The 23,261-nt window shown below is 31.1% G+C and overlaps 2 protein-coding genes across 2 annotated transcripts; one reads left to right on the top strand and one right to left on the bottom strand.

Moving 5' to 3' along the window:
* Positions 1-9,129: 9,129 nt before the first annotated feature.
* On the bottom strand, positions 9,130-10,108 carry LOC105801606 (ethylene-responsive transcription factor 1B-like). Its single transcript, XM_052624547.1, has one exon. The coding sequence runs from the start codon at positions 9,999-10,001 to the stop codon at positions 9,462-9,464; it is 540 nt and encodes a 179-aa protein (XP_052480507.1). The 5' UTR covers positions 10,002-10,108; the 3' UTR covers positions 9,130-9,461.
* A 3,540-nt stretch (positions 10,109-13,648) lies between these two features.
* LOC105801607 (ethylene-response factor C3) lies at positions 13,649-14,426 on the top strand. The gene has a single exon (XM_012632833.2). The coding sequence runs from the start codon at positions 13,686-13,688 to the stop codon at positions 14,364-14,366; it is 681 nt and encodes a 226-aa protein (XP_012488287.1). The 5' UTR covers positions 13,649-13,685; the 3' UTR covers positions 14,367-14,426.
* Positions 14,427-23,261: the final 8,835 nt, after the last annotated feature.

Below are 23,261 nucleotides of genomic sequence, written 5' to 3'. Positions count from 1 at the left end.
GAGGTCATAATATGACTAAATTGTAAGAAGTTCAAAATTTTGGGTTGACATTGTGACGTAGGGGGTTCCTCGTCGCGACACAACTCTCTGTTTTGTGCTCATCATGACCTCTAATGAACGTCTTCCTAACATGATTTTTTGGTTTCATATCGTCACAACATTGGGAGTACATCGTCGCTACGTGACTCACTATTTTAGAAATGGATCAGTTTGAAACAAGTTTAAAAGACCTGTAATAATCATATAACATCTCATTCACAACCAAAACCACATCATTTCAATAGCATATGAGGAAAAAATACCCAAAATGATACTTCAAAATGACATTAAGTAACAAAGTTCTAAATTTGACCATTTTTTATACAAATCAACTTAGACCTAGGTATATGCCATTTACAATCGAAAGAGTACTTTACAAACTTTGTTGAGTCAAAAACGATAGTCTAGATGTTGGCTTCAATTTTCCTAGGGCTTCAAGAGACACCTAAACCTGCATACGGAGAAAACAAATCATACCATGAGTAATAGGACTCAGTGGTACTTCCATGATTCAAGATATTACAATTTAGTACCAAAAGCATAACATAAGGCATAGAAACTCTAATGTAACCTACATATATCCATATATATGTACATGAAAATGTGTATAACTCATTGGGCAAGTAAGTTTACTTAACCTTTTAACATTATCATTCATTTTGCACATTTACTAATAAAATTTCAATTGCATACATAAACAAGGCATTAATTCAATCAATCTATTGTGATTTATTTCGTTACTTACCTTATACTTACCACTTAATCCGTTTCTGGAGTCTACTGACTCATCCACATTTGGTTCGGCCTCTAAGGCTCGATCCCTTTTTGCTTTGAATAAAAAGATGCTTACTTTCTATTTCAAATTCATATATGCACATATTAAAAAATTTGAGCACCTTATTAGTTCATTTCAATATAAACAGTCAAACTTATTATTTTTAACCCCTATTAATACAACTCGGACTCGGATAGATACATGGATTGTCCAACCAACACACCGAACTGGTATTGAAGTACATTAATAGAATAACTGAGTAAGGGAAATTGGCACATAACGTGCATACTGGCGCTTGAAGCATATTCTGGCACACTAAGCACATACTAGCACACGAAGTGCATCTTAGCGCGTAAGCGTATAAACTTGTACATAATCTAATCCAACTCAACCCGACTAGTAGGGTATTAAAATTCAATTCATATTCCATATTCACAATTTGTCATCAATCTATCATGTAAAATAACATATTTAAACTCAATTTTATATCAATTATCAGATATCAATTAATCATACAACTGTCTATTCTATTCAATTTACTCCCTATTTCGATATATATAATCTCAACATAACAATTCAACCAAAACATTTCATATTATTGCAATGGAATCATCCCAATAACTCATTAGTCAACAATCATATATACAAAATCAAAGAATTCTATCTTGAATCATAAAAGCACGAACTAAGGTTTCGCGCGTCACTCATCGAAGATTTTTGTTTTTCTTTTCACTCTTGGTTGCTTGGTATTGTTGATAGCTACGAATAATCTTAAAACATATCAAATTATCAAATTCCAGCCAAAAAATCATTAAATACTAAATTCTAAATATTTTACAATTTATTCAATTTAGTCCATAGAACTAGGACAAGCATAACTATCAAAGTAGGGCTTCAGATTAAAATCTAATTTTACCAAAACTCATTACGTACCCTCTATTTATATCCTTACCAACAGTTCATGACAGTTTTTCATTGTTTTCAATTTGGTCCATAATGTACAAAACTAACAATTAAGCTTTACAATTTAGTCTTTTTCGTATACTAAGCTTAATTTCTAACAATTTAACACCTAAATTATTCAATTCTCAACCATGAAAGCTTTCTAAAACTTAAACAGTTTCACAAAGTGGTACATGGGTTAGCTAAATCAAGCTTCCATGATTCAATTTCCCTAAAAATTAAAGAAAAATGGCTATTGAAATTAAGGCCAAAAAGCTTGAAAACCCTACAATGGCGTCCTCCCATTTTGTTTCGAAGTTTTGGATGGTTGGAGAATATGAAATTCTTCTCTCCTTCCACTTATTTCATATATATATACTTAATTAAAAGTTAATTAGTTTAAACGATCATGTTTTAGTTAATTTAAACTTTAATTATGTAACATGTTTTTAGTAGTGTCAGAAATAGTGGTTTCGGGACCACAATTCCGACGAGTGAGTTAATATTTAATGCTTATTTAATGTTTATAGGATTATTTTAAAATCGCATAAAATTTTTATTAAGAAATTGTAATGTTTAACTAGTTAATTAAGTAAAATGGGCTAAATTGTAAATGGGCGTAAGTTGAATTCTATTAGATAAAAGAATTGAATAGCTATGAAAATTTTAAACTAGTGGACATAGATGGTAATTAAAACATATTTTAAGATAGTGGATTGTGATGAGAAGGTTTTTGTGTGATTTGAATAGTTTTTAAAGGTTAATTGTGTAATTTAATAATTAAATTATAGGTTTAATAAAACAAAAGCTAAAAGAAAATTTAGATCATTTTCTTCATTGCCTCATCAAAATCGAATACACCATTAGAGAAGGAAACAAGTTTCGGCTAGCTTTGGTTTCTTTGCATGGTATGTAAAATTGTCCCGTTTTTAATGATTTTTTATGTTTTGAGCTTGTTTTAGCTTAATCTACTTGGTCCGGGGGTTAATTTGAAAAAGAATTTAAGTTTGAGGGACTTGCTTGGATTGAGTTTGAATGTGTTTTAATGTAAATTGGTAGATTAATAAACTTGGTTGTTAAATAAACTTGTTTGGTTAAGAGATTTTTAGTGATTTTAATATTAAGTATTAAATTGCTGGAGGTGTAAATCCATTGGTGTTAATGTGAAAATTTTGGTATAAAAATGGGCTGTATAAAATCCCTAGTAATATCAGTTAGTATGATTTTGGTTTTAAAATGGTGAAATTGCAAGTTAAGGGTTTAGGGACTAAATTATTTAAAAGTTAAAATATTAGGAGTAAAATTTTAAATAATGGTGAAAGGAGTTATAAGTTGGAATTGGTTGTTTTAAGCTATTTGAAATATGTAATTGAATGAAATTCATCAAAGCACAAATCAGCCGGATTTAGATTGAGGAAAGGCTAAAGTGGTGGAGTAGTCATTGGCCTCGGTTTTTTTTTTTTTTTGCAATTGCTTTGTCGAGGTAAGTTTGTGTTTCATTTTAAAATGTTACAATTGAATTGATAAGATTATTTAATAATTTTATTTGTATCTATGTAATTATACTTTAATAGATGAGATTACTATAAATTATGGAAAGGAAAGGATCGAGACCAAAATACCCCACGGTAAGGATCGAGACCAAAATACCCCACGGTATTACACTTGAAAAGGAAAAGACCATGGTTGAAAGACACCATGGCACCATATTCGCTAATTTCAAATTCTTGAAAAGGTTGAAAAGGATACATCTGAAACGAATATCTAATGAAAATGTTGAAAAGGATATATCCGAAATGAATATCTATCGAAAAGGTTGTTACCCTAAAGGGTTAACAAATGAAAAGGATGTGTTGAAAAGGAATTATGGTATGAACCATTTTAATAGAGGTTTATATGTGATTTTGAATTAGTTATGTATTTAGTTACTAACTTGTGATGTTGTGTATAGGAATAATTATGCATATAGAGATTTTAATTCTTGATAAGTTAATCATGAATTAAATACTTGGTAAGTTTGAGTTCTCTTAGAAGAACTTACTAAGCATTGTTTGCTTATGTATTTGTTTTTTTTCCCCTTATTTTGTAGATCATCGGAAGCTTGATTGGTTGGAACATTATGGAGTCTTATCATACTATCCAAGAATCATTTTGGTAGTTTTTAGTTATTTTGAGCTATGGTTATAAATGGCATTTATAGGGTTAATGTCATTTATACTTTTGTGTGTTTTGGTTACTTTTGTAAATGGTTGTTGTAATAGGCCAATTTAGCCCGGGCTCACCAAAAAAAAACCCAAAATAATAAAACAAAGTCCAAGTCCAGTCCAAAATTATATCATTTGGCCCGATCGGAATGGCCCATTACTTGAAAAGGTTGAAGGTCCATCTACAAGCTTGACGCATATGGAAACATAATCTTCAAGGATATGCAATCTTAGATATGATATGCAATCTTAGAAGATATGATTTTGTAATCTTAGAGATTTAATTTGTAGATACCCTTTAATCTTAGCCGTTGATGTAATTGATCTGTACCATTGGATTTGGGGAGGCTCAACTATAAATAGAGGTCTCTCCCTTCATTGTAAAGATTGGAGTTGGGAGCAATAATAATTCTTAAGAACATTCACTCAAATTTCTCCCTCTCTTGCGTTCTTATTTTCTGTGGCTTGTTCTTATTTTGTTCCTCGTTCATCTTTGTTTCTTTTTAAGTTGCTTTCATTTGAGTTGGATTTTGGTGGAGGAATTTCGTTGAATCTTCATATTGTGAGAGTTAGACTTTTTTATTTATCCATCAACTTTCTTATTTACATATTGTTCATTCATTTAACCATTCTTATCATTCTTTTATTTTCTTCCATTAATTATATACTTTATTTGTTTTTTAATATTATGTCACACATGTTGTTTATTTTTTAAAAACTCGTGTTATAAATCATCCATTTTAAATTGTTTAATTATTTGCTTTAACTTTTTTCCATATAATTCATTGCCGTTTTTTTATCAAAGTTTTTATGCATCGTTTTAATATTGCGTCAATTTTTCCCAATTTTAAAAAAGAAAACTTTCAAAAATTAGGCAACATTCGGCACTTTGGAGCTTTGAGAAAATCGTGTCCTAACTTACTGGGTTTCAATTTTTTGATCCAAATAACCGAATATCCTTTTTAAACTTTAATGCATGAGACAAGCTTAGTTTCGAGGGTTAAAATGTCGTATCCTAACTTATTGGATGTGACATCTTATTACTTCGGGACAAGGAGGCCTTAACATCAGATTCAATTTGTTCAGGTTTTTAAAGAGGATCATATTTTAAAATCTTTGCAATTTTTTGACATTAGAACGTTAATTAATCAATTAGGTAACAAATTTTGGGCATTACGAGGGTGCTAATCCTTCCTCGTGCATAACTGACTCCCGTACCCGTTTTCTCAAATTTTGTAGACCAAAATCATTATTTTAATAAATCAAAATGTTTTATTAAAATGATTAATCTCAAGGTGACCCGATCACACCTCGAAAAAGATTGGTGGTGACTCCATTTTCATTTTAAAAGTCGACCCCGTTTTTCAAAATAAAAATGGTTTCGACAGTTGTATCACATATGGTGTAGTTGGCTTGTTTATAGATTAAAAGCTTTATGAAAATGGACATGTTGGTATGCTTATTATGAATGGTGAAATGGATTGATAATGGTTGACATTAAGTAGCTATTTTACCTAAATTTGGTGATTGAAAAGTGGCATTATAGCTTTATTCTTAATGGTATTTGTTTTGGTATGAAATGAGATGCCTTTAAATGGCATATTGATTAGAAGATTTAAGTTAATTGAGTTGGTATGTTATGAATGTTTGAAGTGTGTTTAGGGCCTTTGAGTTTGTGTGCAAATGGTTTAGCTTGTTGGGCAAGATTTGGTCTTAAAATGGCTTGTTCTAAGGGTTAACTATGAAGCACACGACCTGGGACATGGGCTGTCACACGACCGTGTGTCACTTTTTATTCTAGGTGTAGGGTACACATGGTCTGGTACACGGTTTGAGACACGGTCGTGTGACCCTATTTCAAATTTACACACGAGCAGACATACGGACTGGGACATGGCCGTGTGACCCTACTTCAAAGGGCTATGTCACACGACCGTGTGACCCCTGTTTCCAAAATTTTTAACTTTTTTTTTTCAAATTTTTTGATTTGTTTTAAATTAGTGTCGAATTGTTTATAGGGCCTCGAAGGCTTGATTTAAGGCCCAAATGAGTATGATTGCTAGGTTTGTAATGAGTTTTTGGTAATTAATATTAAATGGCATTATTGATCTGTTTTGAAGTTAATTGTTTTGATTTGTTCGGTAATGCTCCATAACTCTAATCTGGCAACGGAGACATGTTAGGGGTGTTATAAATTACTTGAACTAATTAAAATGCATCTTGTCGTCTACTAACACACACATATATATATATTTAAAATATGTATATTTTCTAGTTTAGTCCTTTGGTTAATTGCTATTTAAGTCATCAAGCCTTAATCTAATTAAAATCTATAGCGATTAGACTTTTAAAATTTAGTCCCTAAGTCATAATTTCTCACAATTTTAATTAATTCACTTAACCAAATTTCAATTCATCAATACTTTAACTTTGTAAATATCTTTAATATATACAGACTCGATTTATGAAAATAGGGTCTCGAAACCTCTTTTTCCGACACCACTGGAAACTAGGTCATTACAACAACCAACTCCAAGTTTGAAAATAAAATATGCACAAAGTGAATGCATAAAAAAAAATAAAAGTCCCCCTTAAGAGATATAACCATGCTCGACCATACACTTCCCTTATCAATATGCTTATGTCACGAGGCTAGAACTTTAGTCTCACAATCCGTGCGGCCTTAGGTGATTCCTTCAATTCGAATGTGCCTAAGTCAGCCTAACTCCCACAAAGTGAGGATTCTCGTAAAATTCCTCTAAGACACCAATTTATATAGCGGAAGCAACTCTAGCCAAAAGAAGGCTCAAAGAACAGAATAGCCATAGAAAATAATGCACGAGGTGTTTCAGTAAATGCTTTCAATTGTATTCACTTTCAAAGAATACAAAAACAATGGATCCTTTACAACTGATGGGGAGACTCTCTATATATAGTTGAGCTCCCCCAAAACTAAAGCTATAGATCGAATTACATTGACAGACGAGATGAAGCCTATCCCTACAATTAAAGGATTTACAAGATTTACATAATCAAATCATATCTAATCTTAAAAGATATTATTCTACTTAATCTTCTAAGATTAGTTTCCTTATTTACCAATGTATTCTAACTTTCCATATCCGTATCATTGGGCCACCCAAGCTTCAAATGGACAGGCTTCTCCAACAGTTCTTTGAATTGGGCTAGCTCTCGTGGGTCAAATGAGCCCCATATAACTGATATACCTCCATAGGATGCATTTCGTGAGATGGTCACAGGCTTTAAACTGCGGCCCATGACACTTGTTTATCACATTTTCCATCAAGCATAAACACATTCTCCAAACTAATTTCAAAGGATATAGAGCATGACAAATAAATTGAACATAAATCATTTAGTATCCAACAAAAACAACAGCAAGTTGTATAAAGAGATCATCAAATAAACAACAAATCAACATCTATTATTCACTACACCATGTCAACTCCTTTGACAAAACATAAACCAACAACTATCAATATTACCTATATCAGTTTGATACAATTGTCGCCACTTTTCCTTAGCCCTACAACATCAACTATGAGAGACTCCTTATTTGAATTTTCCATTGGATTGGACTCAACAATAGGCTTCCTTTTCGCTGCTTTCTTCACGCTCACCATATCCGTCAAATTATTTTCATAAATTTACCACATCATACAACACATAATTTTCAATATGGTGTGCCTCCAAGATCTACTCTCAAGCCATTAAGTGTAGCACCACATTTTTTGCCCAAGCCTACAAAACATCGATCAACTTCATTAACGCAAACCAAACACTGGATTGTCTTCAAATAACTCTTGAAGCCTACTCTGATACTAATTGAAAAATAATTAGTTTGCAGATATGATAAATCAACTTTGTTTAGCGTTTGTTGTAACAATAATTAGAATGAAAACAGTTAGTGAGAAAAATAAGAGCAAAAAAGAACCGACACAAACGATCTCTATTAATGCAGTTAAGATTCTCCAATCTAACATCTACGGAGCTCAAAGAATGATTTTATTCACCAATTTTCTAGATCACCTATTGGCTTAAGCCCAATCTACCCTTACACAAAGAAGTAATTGTAACTTCAATACCAACCCCAATAGTACAAATCACTCTCCTCCAAATACCTCACTTTACATAATTTCTCTCCATAACAAATCCCTACACAAGAGTATGTCAGAGATACCCTGCATGGCTGAAGATGAATATCGATCAATAGTCTATTTATAAGCTCTCCAACGTGATCAACAACCAGTGTTTTGATAGGCTTGAAACACTCATTTAAAGGTTGATTTTATCCATTAATTATCTTTAGTATTTATCTCATAATAGTCTTCATAAACAAGTTCCCCAACAGCTTGAAATACCCCTTAAATAAATCTAACATAGATTTTTTAAAAATAGCTCTTCAATCACCAAGAGATAAAATTCTTTCATGCTTATCAAAACACCTCAAGGTATTCGACTGAAAGACTTAATATCCAAGGCGATTCATGTTTTTGTTTTATCAAATATGTCATACTCAAATGGACCAAATTCAGCTTAAACAAAACCTGAACAAGGCCCAAAACGATGACCTAAGTAGAAAAATAGGTTCATTATAACATAACATGCAACGAGCAGGTCAAAAACTCCAACAAAAATAATGTTAGTGATTTGTAAAAATAAAAATAAAATTTTAATATATAAAATTATATAAAATCAAAATTAATATATAATATTAGAGGTGAAAGATTTATCAATAAATTTTGTAGATTTATTTGCATTTAATAAATTTTCGGGTCACCGGTGATGAATTCCAACATCGACACTCTTGACTTCTCTATTGTAATTGCTATAATTTCATTAAAAACAAAAAATCAGTTATACCATAATAAATGTGACATCATTTTTCCTTAATTAAGTTTTGAATCCTTTCAAGTTTGAACATTAGAGTGAATCGTTTCAGCATTGGCAGCCCCCCCCCCCCCACCGTCCTTTTGAAAGACGTAAAGCTACTAAAGTGAGAACCATATAAATGCTTATCATTATAGCGGTTGAATATTTCAAAAAGTAATGCATTTTAATTACAATGATAATTTATTAAATTTTAATTTAATTCGCATAGCAATGAGTTTAGTACGTTTAAATTCATTATTCCTCTTCACATAAATATAAAAAAAAGAAGTAAAATTCAATTAGTTTGCTATTGATAACGTTGACTGAAATTATGCATATAGCACACAACTTTGATTCTAAATATCACCTAGAGATTTACAAATTCAAGCAGACAATATCCCCCAAAAGGAAATGGTCCTTTCTTCTTCACCATCCCAACTGAAATCTGAAAACATAAAATATTGGTGGATGAACTCAATTGTTCACCAATAAGGAGTTGCAGGTTCCTCCAAATAATCTGCTCCTAAATCTTCCAACACCAGTCTATTTTCCTTCTCATCTTTCTTCATCATCTTCTTTTTGCCCGATCGTCTGGTTTTCATGGAGTACTACTTTTTCATAGTCAAAACAGGCGAGCAGCCTTCTTCAAACCCATAGTTCATTTCTTGAAGTGATTCGTAGACTTTATCCATCGGGAAATTGAGTATGGCCATTGGACCTCGCATTGCCAATGCAGCTTGATCGTAGGCTAAAGCTGCAGACTCTTCTGTATCAAAGGTTCCAAGCCAAACTCTAACACCATTCCTCGTTGAGTCCCTTATCTCAGCTGCATATTTCCCCCATGGCCTCTTCCTAACTCCTCTGTAAGAAATCTCCTTTCCTGTCTCCTCTTCGACAGGCTTGGAGTTGACTTCATGATCATCTCTGAAACTAGTGAGAGATGTGGTGTCAAAGGAGTGTGCTTCTGGGGCTTGATTCAGGACTCCCAAAAGAAGCATTTCTTGAGAATCATTTTCATTGAAAGGAAGAGCCTGGTTTCGGGCATAGCTGAATGAAGAGTGTGGTGAGAAATTTTCTTGAGAAATTTGGGAAGAAGATGATTCAGAGGAGAAATGGAGATTTGGGTATTGAAAAAAAGAAGAATCCATGTATGGAGATCAAAGCAGTATAATAAGTAATATCTGAACAAGCTGTGTTTGGTCATAAGAAGGAACTGAAATGAAATTTGAAGGTTAGGGCTATTTATGGTGATGGAGGGAGGGGAGGGAAAGGGCTAACATCATTCAAATATTCTCAAAAGAGGGTAAAATTACATGAACAAATATTAAGTGTCAAACATATCATTATTTGGTCATTAGTGGAAACCATCCATGGACGTTAATGCACATGAGTCAAAGGAACTTTTGGTGGGGTGGAGTGGGGCATGGCATGGCGGCCTGGTCAACTTAAAAATTCTTTCTCACTTCATCACCTTCACGATTTCCCTTACCAGATTATATTTCATTTAATTACAACACTTAAATAACAGTGATTACACCTTTGCTTAGATTAGATGGATCAACATGAATTGATTCTTATATATATATATATTTTCTTTTTTGTGTGGTGATTCATTGTTATATATATATATTTGGGATATGTTTAAGGTTAACCTTCTCCATTTTATGAATGATAGTAGATGAATAATCCAAACTTCATTGTCCGTCTTCTATTGGAATTAAATTTGTGTTTGTATACATGCATAGAGGTCAATTGTTGCGCTGATTGGCAGTCTTGTTTTGGCATAGTATGTGATTTACAAGTTTAAGGCTGTGATATCAACTCTAAAGTTAATATGTATTCTGCTATTAAAAATATAATACATTTTATTACCGCATTATCACTTATTAATTTTGTAACATAACTTTTATCTATTTAATAATATATATTTGAGGGTTGAGTCTTTAACTCAATTGACATGTATATTGTTGCCAATGCAGGAGGATGTGGGTTTGAGTGCACTGAAGCGCATTATTCTCTTATTTATGGGTTGAGGAGGGGCTATGGGTAATTTTAGATATTGTGTTAAAAAAAGCAGATATGATAGAATTAAAAAAAATCAACATTGTCATTATTCTACTCCAATAACTAAGTTGTAAATTTTTTTTTTAAATAGAGACACCCGGTCATTATTTTTTTGTAAAACTTTTACATTTAGAAAGATTTTTTTGGTAGAATAAGAAAGATAAAACCATAACTAGACTAGGCGAGGCCAAGTCATTCTAGAGTAGTCATCATGTAGCTTTTGAAAAATTTCATTCGGAAGTTTCATATAAATACACCTGTCCAGAGGTCTTGAAAAGGCCATTGTTGCCAGTCTATCAGCTACTCGGTTACCCTCTCTAAATACATTTGTAACCTGAATCATCCAAGGACGTTGAAGTATATCTTTAATTGCTTGTATCACGACTGAGTGGTGGTACTCAACTGACGCCACTTGAAGGTACTTTACTATGTTTTAGGTTAAAATATGTCATAAGTCCTTATATATATATTTTAAAATTTAGATTTCAGTCCATGTACTTTGATTTTAAGGAATTTAGTCTTTTTACTTTACAAATTTCAAAATTGAAGCCCAACTATTGATACTATTAATTTTTTTGGTTAAATTTATGTTAATTACAACACCATTATTTTTAATTACATGGCTACCAAGTGAGTATTTTTTTATTTTAAAGTATCACACGAACAAATTTAACAAAAAAAATGATGTTAACTGTTAAATTTTAACACTAAAATCGATGAGTAGAGAGACTAAAATCCTAAAAATAAAAGGATTTGGACTAAATTCTAAAATTTTGAAACGTCAGAGACTTATGACATATTTTACCTATATTTTAAAAGGAAAAGTATTTTTTTTGAGAAATAGAAATTCCATTAATACTCAAAATTAGGGCTAAGACAAAAAAATTTTGGGGCTAAATTAAATTATATATTCTTATGAGAGCTAAAATGTAAGTTTACAATTTCAATAGTTTATATCTTTATAAAATTTAAAAGATTAAATCAAAATTTTATCATTTTGAATAGGGTAAAATGTAATTTTACTTTTTACTAAATTAAAATCTTGTAAAAGAAATTTTTAGTGGGGTAAGACCCTGACTTCACACTTGCTCAAAACAATCATTATTAAACAAAATTACATGTAATTTTAATTAAATTACCTTTTACCTTTTACTAAATAAATAAATAAATTGGTCTCATCAATTTTAGAGCCATATAAATTTTCTAACTTTTATTAAATTAGGAAAGAAACTTTTCCAAAGTTTATTGGAAAAAATCATCACCAATCAGATTTCCGTTCTAGAATGATATATTTCTACTTTTATACTGCTGACTTAAAGCTTTAATCTCATTTCTATGCTATTATGTTCTTGATATATTATTTTGTTTTATAGCCAAATTTTTTACTCTTTTCTACTTTTCACTTCTATTTTTATCTACTTTATTTTTTTAGAGTTTAGAACTCGTTATTAACTAAAAGTTGTTATTATTTAAAGATTGTTCCATAAATGATGGTTGTAAAAGTTTTTTTATTTTAATACTCTTGATATGCTTCACTCATGGCATGGTTACAAACCTTGAAGCTTTCTTTTAATTTATCATAAGTTTATTTTTATTCCCCCACACAAACAGTTACACAAAATGAGATACTGTGACATCCTACTCGAATGAGACATCACATTATGTTGTCGGAATAACTCAGACTATTTTAAATCATTTTTTATACAATGCCTAAAACTATTTATAACCTCTCCCCAACTCTTAAATAAGAAGATAATGTGCTTCAGTGCACTTGAACAATGCCGATACCAATTGAACTAAGACTCAATCTGCGACAATTTTAAATCATTACAACAATAATATTGTCGTTTAATCATATTAAATACCATGCATACTCAGTTTCATGAACAAACATGATTAGTCCATAACAAATAATCAAACAGAAAGTGTTTTGTCACATGGTACAACCCTTACGTGTCATGTAACGAATTTAATGGCAAATTAACGGTGTCAAAAGATGAGTGCTTAATTGATTGTTTAAATTCGATTAAGAGTTTAATTGAGTGTTGTTTTCGATTGAGAGTTCAATTGATTAGAATTACTTTCAAAGGGCTTTTTTTTGTATAATAAGCATAAAATAAAATCAACTTAATATTTTCTACATTATATTAAATGATAAATTGCTAGCTACTTAGTTTATTAATATTTTTATTGACAATTTTATATTAAATAAAGATTTAAAATGATTATCAAACTCATTTAAAATATTAAATGGTGAATTTTTTAATAAAATAAAAATTTCAATAATTTATCAAACACATTCTCAATTAGCAAATAAATTCTGGATTTATATATATATATATAACAACCAATTCATGTTGATCCATCTATCTAAGCAAAGGTGTAATCACTGTAATTAAGTGTTGTAATTAAATGAAATATGATCTGGTAAGTGAAATCATGAAGGTGATGAAGTGAGAATGGATTTTTAGCTTGACCAGGCCGCCATGCCATGCCCCACCCCACCCCACCAAAAGTTCCTTTGACTCACGTGCATTAACGTCCATGGATGGTTTCCACTAACGACCAAATAATGATGTGTTTGACACTTAATATTTGTTCATGTAATTTTACCCTCTTTTGAGCATATTTGAATGATGTTAGCCCTTTCCCTCCCCTCCCTCCATCACTATAAATAGCCCTAACCTTCAAATTTCATTTCAGTTCCTTCTTATGACCAAACACAGCTTGTTCAAATATTATTTATTATACTGCTTTGATCTCCATACATGGGTTCTTTTTTTCAATACCCAAATCTCCATTTCTCCTCTGAATCATCTTCGTCCCACATTTCTCAAGAAAATTTCTCACCACGCTCTTCATTCAGATATGCCCAAAACCAGGCTCTTCCTTTCAATGAAAATGATTCTCAAGAAATGCTTCTTTTGGGAGTCCTGAATCAAGCCCCAGAAGCACACTCCTTTGACACCACATCTGTCACTAGTTTCAGAGATGATCATGAAGTCAACTCCGAGCCTGTCGAAGAGAAGACGGCAAAGGAGATTTCTTACAGAGGAGTTAGGAAGAGGCCATGGGGGAAATATGCAGCTGAGATAAGGGACTCAACGAGGAATGGTGTTAGAGTTTGGCTTGGAACCTTTGATACAGCAGAGTCTGCAGCTTTAGCCTACGATCAAGCTGCATTGGCAATGCGAGGTCCAATGGCCATACTCAATTTCCCGATGGATAAGGTCTACGAATCACTTCAAGAAATGAACTATGGGTTCGAAGAAGGCTGCTCGCCTGTCTTGACTATGAAAAAGAAGTACTCCATGAAAACCAGACGATCGGGCAAAAAGAAGATGATGAAGAAAGATGAGAAGGAAAATAGACTGGTGTTGGAAGATTTAGGAGCAGATTATTTGGAGGAACTTCTATGTTTATCTGAGACTGCAACTCCTTATTGGTGAATAATTGAGTTCATCCACCAATATTTTACATTTTCAGATTTCGGTTGGGATGGTGAGGAAGAAAGGACCATTTCTTTTGGGGGGGATATTGTGTTTTTGAATTTGTAAATCTCTAGGTGATATTTAGAATCAAAGTTCTGCGCTATATGCATAATTTCAGTCAAACTAATTGAATTTTAGTTTTAGGAGAATAACATCTTATTTTCGTTATTTTGTCAAGCTTAATAAATTATTATTGGAATTAAAATAAATGATTTTTTAATATTTAACTGTTATAATAAAAAAATTTATTTGTGTCGTTTAAGTCCACATTGGCATCATTTATTTAATATTTTCGAATTTTCGATTCAATATTCTTAATTTTATTTTTATTTTATTTTTTGTTTTCAGATCCAAACCTTTAATTCTGTTACTTTCTTAATTTTGTTCAGGAACGTAGGTTTTCTTGGGCAAGATTCTGCCTGAGATTTTACGGAACAAGATATTGTGCAAATTCAGTCATTTGACTCTACTTCCCTTTTACTATTCTTTTTCATTATTTATTATAGGGATATAATATTTTTGGTGCTTTCAACGACTGGATCAAAGTCCATATTGGCATCACTTATTTTAAAATTAAATAATTTGTTATATCTATTTTAAAATCAGAAAGATTTAATATTGTTGTACTCCTAAAATAAAATTCAAGTTATATGATTAAAAACCTTAAAATAATTAAGTAAAACAAGTATGACTTAAGTTAATAATTTTGTTTTTGTTCCAGCTAAAACATATACTTGAATATAACATTGCATCCGCTATTTATATTCTAAATTAATAACCAGTGTTTCTATATAGTGGTTAAAATTAATTTTATTTTTAATTTTTGTTAATTAGGACATTTTATTAAGAACACTGACTAAATACAAGTGCAAAAATGAATGCATTGACTTTCCAAGAAAAACTTAGTTAATTGTATTTTTCATTAAAATATCATATATACTAATAATATTACCAGAATTTTAATCAGCTTGTCATTGAGCAGTGTATGCGAAGGCAATTTGGCAACTATTTTGAAGTGGCTAAGGACAAGAAAGAGGCAGCGCTGTTTATATGATTTTCTCATTTGTCTTTCAAAGGCCGGTGGGGTGCTGCCAATGCTGAATTAATATAAATGAAAATATTGTTACCTTACACCTTGCATTTTTCCAATTCTATTTAAAAAATGTAAATTAGTCCTTTTATATTAAATTAAAGAGTAAATTAATATTTTTATTAAAAATTTATCTATTTTTACTGTTAAAAATTTACCCTTATACATTAGCGTGAGGTGCACATGGCATGCGATGTGTAACTTTTTGATTATTTTGTCAATCACGTCAGTTTTTAACAATAGAAGTGGATGAAATAGAAAGAACTTGCTTACTCTTTAATCTAACGTACCGGAATTAATTTGCCCGTTTTTGAGTGAATAAGACAAAATGCAATCTAACTCTTAATACAAGAGTTCCCATGATGCTTTTACCCATTATCAAAATTTTATAATAATTTTTTATACAATATTAAGGGTTGGGATTAAATCATGCGGTTTGAATCTATGTTAAACAAGTGCCTGACAAAAACTTTAACCACCGTCAAAGGTGAATACAAGGAGGAGGGAGTGGGCAAGAGCCCTAGCCCCCAAAATGGGAAATTGTAGTTTTAATTCCTTATAAATGATTAAATTATAAATTAATATAAGATAAAATTACACTTTACCTCCCAATGAAAATAATATATTTAATCTCTTAAAATATAATGAAATCATAAATTAATATATGATAAATTTTAACCCCTATAAAATATTTCTAAATTCACGTCTGACCAGTGTTTCATATAAATGTAACACAAATTTTACAATTATATGAAAGCATTGAGTTAAATCTGGCAGGTCCAATTACAATGTTTGGTCTGCTTGAGCAGATAAAATATTTGCTGATAGTTTAATAATCCAATAGCGAAATATCTATTGAATTTTCTGGATGGGTTAATTCATGATTTAATTAAACAAATTTACTAGGTCGTTTGAATGAGAGTGACAGTCATTTTAAGTTTCTGAAACCTTGTTAAAACATGTGGCCCTTGTTTTTTCTGGTAATTACGTCATTTAATTTGAATTAAAATTAGTGGACGAGATTTTATTTCCTGTTTTGTAGTCATAAATTTTTTAATTCAATTTTGATAATTGTACCGAACCAATTCTTCATAGACTATATTACTGAGTATGATCCTTCCAATTTAAAGACCAAATTTTGAGAATTCGATATCTAAAATATATAAAAATAATTTCATATTAAGTTCTCTGGACGGTGTTATGGGAAGATCAATTAACAAGGTCCGTCGCACCGTGGGCAAATATGGGGAAACGCATTTCTACAATAAGATAATCGATGCAGTTTTGAAAAAATATGGGATAGCGCAAAGAGTTTTTAGGCTTATCACCCTCAATCAAACGGTCAAGCAAAAGAGTCAAATTGAGAAATCAAATTGATTTTGGAAAAAACCGTTAAGCCAGATAGGAAAGACCGAAGTTTGTGACTAAATGATGCACTGTGGGCGTGCCACATAGCTTATAAGGGACCCATAGGTATGTCCCCTTATTGACTTATATTTAGTAAACTATATCATCTTCCTATAGAATTAGAACATAAGGCGTTTTGGTCTATTAAGTACTACAACATGGAGTTGGACGTTGCAGGTAAGTATTGAAAATTATATATTTAGGAACTTAAGTATCGAAAATTATATATTTAGGAACTTGAGGAAATTCAACGAGAAGCATATGAAAATGCCCAAATTTATAAAAATAAAATCAAAGCATACCATGATCAAAAGATAACTCGTAAACAATTTTTGGTTGGACAGAAAGTACTACTTTATGACTCTACACAAAGAATTTTTGTAAGTAAACTTTGAACTAAATAGTTAGGTCCGTTTGTTATTACTCACATATTTCCTTATGGTGCAGTCAAAATCAAAAGTGAAGAATCCGAGAAAATCTTCAAAGTCAATGGACAGTGTTTGAAGCCTTTCTACGAAAATTTTCAAGTGCACATGGTTGAGGAGTTAATACTTGAAGAAGCCCACATGCTCGTGTGCCAAGCAGTGTAACTTCTTGAGTTTCGCCACATGCCCGTGTGTCAGACCATCTACTAGGTCGTGTAACTCACTGACTTGCATACAAAGGAACTCTTATATGGCATACAGCTGTGTCACCAGGTCGGGTGCTATACACGACTGAGACACACACCCGTGTCTCAGGCCGTGTGTGTAACACCCCTAACCCATGTCCATCGCCGGATTGGGGTTACGAGGCATTACCGAACATATCACAGTTCATACAGATATTCATTACATTTCTCAACTCAAAATTTAATCACATCAAAGCTCGAAACTTAATCAAATATCAAATTTATAAAAATAATCATAACATTCAAAAACATTGCATAGTTAAAACATAATCCGACATCTATCTAAACATATCATATAAAGAACGTATAACCAAAATACTATTCCCTTAGTCAGATATTAAATTTATTATTATAAATATATATAAACTCTTGCACATATACAATTTAAACTTCAAACAAACCAAACTTTACTATTAAAACTTTCATTTATTCATTTATACAACATTGGTAATATAAAACATAACCAAACATACTTTATTTACTATAATATCATGCATATTTTCTAATGTCTAAACCATATCTACACATAATTACCGAATCAATATTAACTTATTCCATTAATTGACCACACGGCATACTAGTCATACATACACATATAATCATTTAAACAAGTATCATTTCAATGACCAATTATATTTCTTTTCTTGACACAAGTTCATGCGTAAATAATCATATTGATTTGAACCATTTGAGCACAAATTACACTAAAAGGACACTAAATTCGCATTCTTTAAATCCATTCACATAACAAATACAACCAAATCCAAATTTACCAACCGTACCTATTTAACCAATCATTGAAGCATAACATATATGAATACATTACTAATACAAACCTATTCAATATAACCTATACACATTCGGACTTATAAACATCCAATCCATACACATTCGGACATATAAATAACTTCTAACCTTTAAATACATAGCTCATTTTATAAAACCTAACTAAGCTCATTTAAATATTAAATCCAAATATATATCAAAACATTTACCATAATATTATCTAACATAACAATCATATACCGCATAATTAAGCCATCGTCAAATGATAAAACCAAACACATTAAACATTTAAACAAGAACTAATATAACCGAGCCTAAACAAAGTCATCAAGCCATTTTCGCATGGCTTTATATATATATACATGCCCAAAAATCAAACATTTCAACTATGCTATACATGTCATATGTCCAAAATCAACTTAGTAAAATACTGAAAGAAACAGTAGATAGTGTGATAGGCTTTGCTGACGATCCTTGAGCTCGTAACGTGACTCCAAAATCTATAAAACAAAGGTAAACAAGAGCACACACACAATAAGCTATTTAAGCTTAGTAAGTCTTAAGCAAAAACATATATAACAACAATTACATATTAACATTTTGTTAACAAGGCCGAATTTGCATAATATCAAATACAAGTTATCATTTACTAATAGATCACATTTTAACCTCACATACATATACCATATGGCGAATATAGTCAATCACATACATATATATATATTCACATTTATTATTACAAACATATCAATAGACCAAATCACTTATATGTTCAACTATGCTAACACAAAATCCATATTCACATAACTTTATATCATTTCAAGTAATCAACTTACCTTGTTTCCTTATAAACATTTAACTAGCACATACTTGAACCTGTAATTCGATTTCACATTCGGTCTTTACTTCACATTGCCCATTGAACCGTTCGGAATTAAAAAAGATACGCGGATAGTTGGAAAGCTCATACAATGCCAACGTCCCAGACGTGGTCTTCCATGTAATTACATATTGATGCCACTGTCCCAGACAGGGTCTTACACGTAAATCACAAATCGATGCCAACGTCCCAAACGTGGTCTTACACGATAACACACAACAGAATCCTATGTCATGACATATGTATCCTAACTATTCCTATGGTTCATACGAGACTTTCAGACATCGTATCTCGATCGAATCGAACTCGAAAACATTGCTCCCAAGCATAAAGTTATTCGGCCAACACTTATATAATCAAGAATTCAATTCAACCTATATATAATTCACATGTAATCAAAGTTAACAACATTTAAAAATGCTTATAAACTTACCTTGGATGTCGACGGACGGAAATAAACGACTATCCGATTATTTTTGTTTTTCCCCGATCCAAATCTGTTTTCTTTGGTTCTTGATCTAAACATATTCAAATTAAACTCATTTAAGCATAATTTTATTCAATTTAGTCTAAAAACACATAAATGGGTAAATTACCATTTTGCCCCTGACATTTTACACTTTTTGCAATTTAGTCCCTATTGCATAAAACACAAAATATGCAAAATTTAACTACACTATAGCTTGGCCGAATCTTACCCATGTTCATCTAAGTCCACAAATTTTATTTATTTCACATTTTAGTCCCTAAAAATATTATTTTTTCAATTTAGCCCTAATTACTCAATTTCATCAAAAATTCCAATACAAAACATATTAATCTAAAACATATCTTTCATTATTCATCATCAAACATCACAAAACACAAATATTCATCAATGGCATAACTCAAAATATTCATCAAAATAAAAAATTCAAGCATAGGTCTTGTAGTACTCAAAGCAATAATTACAAAATGTAAAAATTATCAAAAACCGAAACAAAAACTAACCTTAATCAAGCTAGATAAGTGCTGAAACTCTAAATGCCATGGATGTTTTCTTTCTTTGCAACATTCGGCCAACTAAAGATGATAATAGCTTGTTTTATGTTTTTTTTATTATAATATACATTATTTATTCATTTACTTATTTAACCTTTTATTTAATGTACAAAACATATACATATATTAAGGTTACATTAGTCCTTTGCCGCCCACTAACTTATATAATGGCTTAATTTCATCATAAAACCTCCAAATTATAAAGACAACAACAATTAGGCACTTTCATATTTAACCATCAAATTTTTATTTTACGCGATTAAGCCCTTTTTCTCAAATTAAGCACACAAACAATAAAATTAATTCACGAAACTTTCACCCATGTCAATTCACGCATAATTAACACAGAAAATAATATTAAAATATTTTTAGACTAGGATTTGTGGTCTTGAAACCACTATTCCGATTAGGGTAAAAAATCAGGCTGTTACAGTGTGGACCCAAAATGAATCTTAAACAACAAATTTACCAATTCAAGCTTACTTGGAACCTAAGTAAACCATTTATCAGCCAAAAGATCTATTCAAAGTGACCTTAAACAAGCTAAAAATACCACAAATTCATGCTAAATCATCCATCTAACATTCAACCAATATGCCACACATAGGCACCTCAAACATATACAAATAATACTTACTTAAACATACCAAAAATACCAAAAATTCATGCATCATATCTCATTCCATGTTAAACTTAAAAACACAATATAATTGACCATTCTCACTCCAACACTTTGTACCAAGATGCTTTATACATCCACTATTAAAAAGTGTTCCAAAAGGACTTATCTAGTCATGCATCATAAGTCCAATACCATTCATTACCAACAAGCATAACATACTAAATTTTAACATTTATAGATTCACCAAAACATCATAATACCAAGGACTTCTCTTATTAGATCTCACTTTAACCAACTATAAACAAGTACCCAAATTGACTACCACGCTGATGATGATAGTGTGTAAGCTTCCGAGCTGATCCAATCAAAGCAACTATTCCAAGAGTCCTACAAAAATCAAATCAAACTCATAAGAAGAAAGGATCTTAGTAAGTTCAATAAGTAAACTCATTTGCTATAAAATACCAAATTTCCAAAGGATGTTAAATTTTATTACACCAATAAAAAGCTTGCTCGGCACAAAGCCTAAATAACACCAACACTAAGCTTGCTAGGCACAAAGCTTGAAAAACAATATACTTCAACACTTAAACATCATTCCATAAAAAAATTTAAAGAATTAGATCACTAACAAGGAATTTAAATTAACTAGGAATAAACATAAAATGAACTTACAGGACTAGTTTGTAGTAATTGCAACGCACAAGAACTACTCTGAAATCTTTCCTTTTCCACGATCGTTAACTCATTCATGATCTAAAACAATAGTTTCATTCAATTGGGTATTTCCAAACTTCAATTTAATCCATAATTCATTTATATGCGAAATTATCATTCTACCCCTAACATTTTATCTTTTCACAATTTAATCCTTAATCTCATAAATTGAAATCTAAGCATTTTAATCCACCATTCAAACTAACCAAATTTATTCAGGACTTATATCAACCCAAGTAAACCATCATTTCATAAATTTGACATGAATTTTTACCATTTTTACAAGTCGATCCTTAAATGCAAATTTCATCAAAAATCACTTTACAAAACTTGTTTATTTATCAATAAGGATTCATAATCTAGCATTAAACATTAAGAATCAATCAAGACCATTCTTGGTATAACCTTGAATCTTTAACAGTTTTACAAAATAATCCCTAGGCTAGCTAGATTAAGCTACCACAATCTCAAAAACATAAAAATCACTAAAAACGGGGCTCGAAAACTCACCATGCAATTAAGCAAAGCTTGACTGAACTAAGCATTCATCCATGGTGTTCTTTCTCTTCAAAGTAGGTTTTTAGGTGAAAAAATAAAAGATGATACACCTTATTTCTTTTCTTTTGATTTTAGTTTAATTACCTAAATACCATATTAACCTTTAAGAACTAACAAAATTAATACCATGCAATGCACATCCACTAACCTTATGAATGGTATAATTACCATTCAAGTCTATTAACTTCTATTTCCATATTCATTTAGCCCTTTTAATTATTAGAACTCAACTTTTACACTTTTTATAATTTAGTCCTTTTACTTAATTAATCATGCAAACATCATAATTTCTTAATGAAATTTTAATACAACTTTAATAAAATTTCGTAGATACCAATTAAATAATAAAATAATAATTTACTCGTCAGACTTGTGATCCCAAAACCACTGTTTCGATTTCACTGAAAATAGGTTGTTACAATTGAGCTAACGATGTTAAGCAAAAGCGCTTTTTGGGAGGCAACCCAAATTTATTTTCATTTATTTAATTTTGAATTTTAGTTTAATTTAGGTTGAAAATAAAATAAATAATAAGATTATTATTTAATCTATTTCGTGTTATTTCCTAGGAACGTTGATAGAGGCTGTCAATATTCTAATAATCGGATACTGATCGGGGCGTGGGCACATCGTGCTCAATACTGCCATTTATTTTCTTCACAACAACACCCAAACCCAAGAAAAAAAACCCACACACTTAACCCAAATCCATATAACCCACAAAATAAACCCAATACCCAAAACCCAAATATAAAAATAATCAAACCCAATCTATTTTTCTTTAAATAAAAACAAACCCTAAACATAACGTAAACTAAGGCCCAAAAGAGAGAAGAAAGAAAAAGGAAATAAGAAGGGCCGAACGGCCAAACAGGCCCAAAAAATGAGGCACAAAATAAATATTTTTCAAGAAAATAAAAAAACACCCTAGCCCCATGAAACCCGATCCCAACCTTTCCTATTAATTTCTTCTTCTTCTTCTTCTTCTTCTTCCATTCTTAACTACAAAATCTTAAATCTATTGAAACACCACGTTGCCGCTAGTCCTCAATGCCGTTCAAATTTTCTTTACCCCCATGCAC

This window comes from Gossypium raimondii, chromosome 11 (genome assembly GCF_025698545.1).
Source record: "Gossypium raimondii isolate GPD5lz chromosome 11, ASM2569854v1, whole genome shotgun sequence".
NCBI classification, from domain to species: domain Eukaryota; kingdom Viridiplantae; phylum Streptophyta; class Magnoliopsida; order Malvales; family Malvaceae; genus Gossypium; species Gossypium raimondii.
This window is presented reverse-complemented; position numbering and strand designations above follow the sequence as displayed.

Bases quoted from the DNA above. Each gene is read 5' to 3' on its own strand.
- LOC105801607 (XM_012632833.2), top strand. From the start codon at position 13,686: ATGGGTTCTTTTTTTCAATACCCAAATCTCCATTTCTCCTCTGAATCA.
- LOC105801606 (XM_052624547.1), bottom strand. From the start codon at position 10,001: ATGGATTCTTCTTTTTTTCAATACCCAAATCTCCATTTCTCCTCTGAA.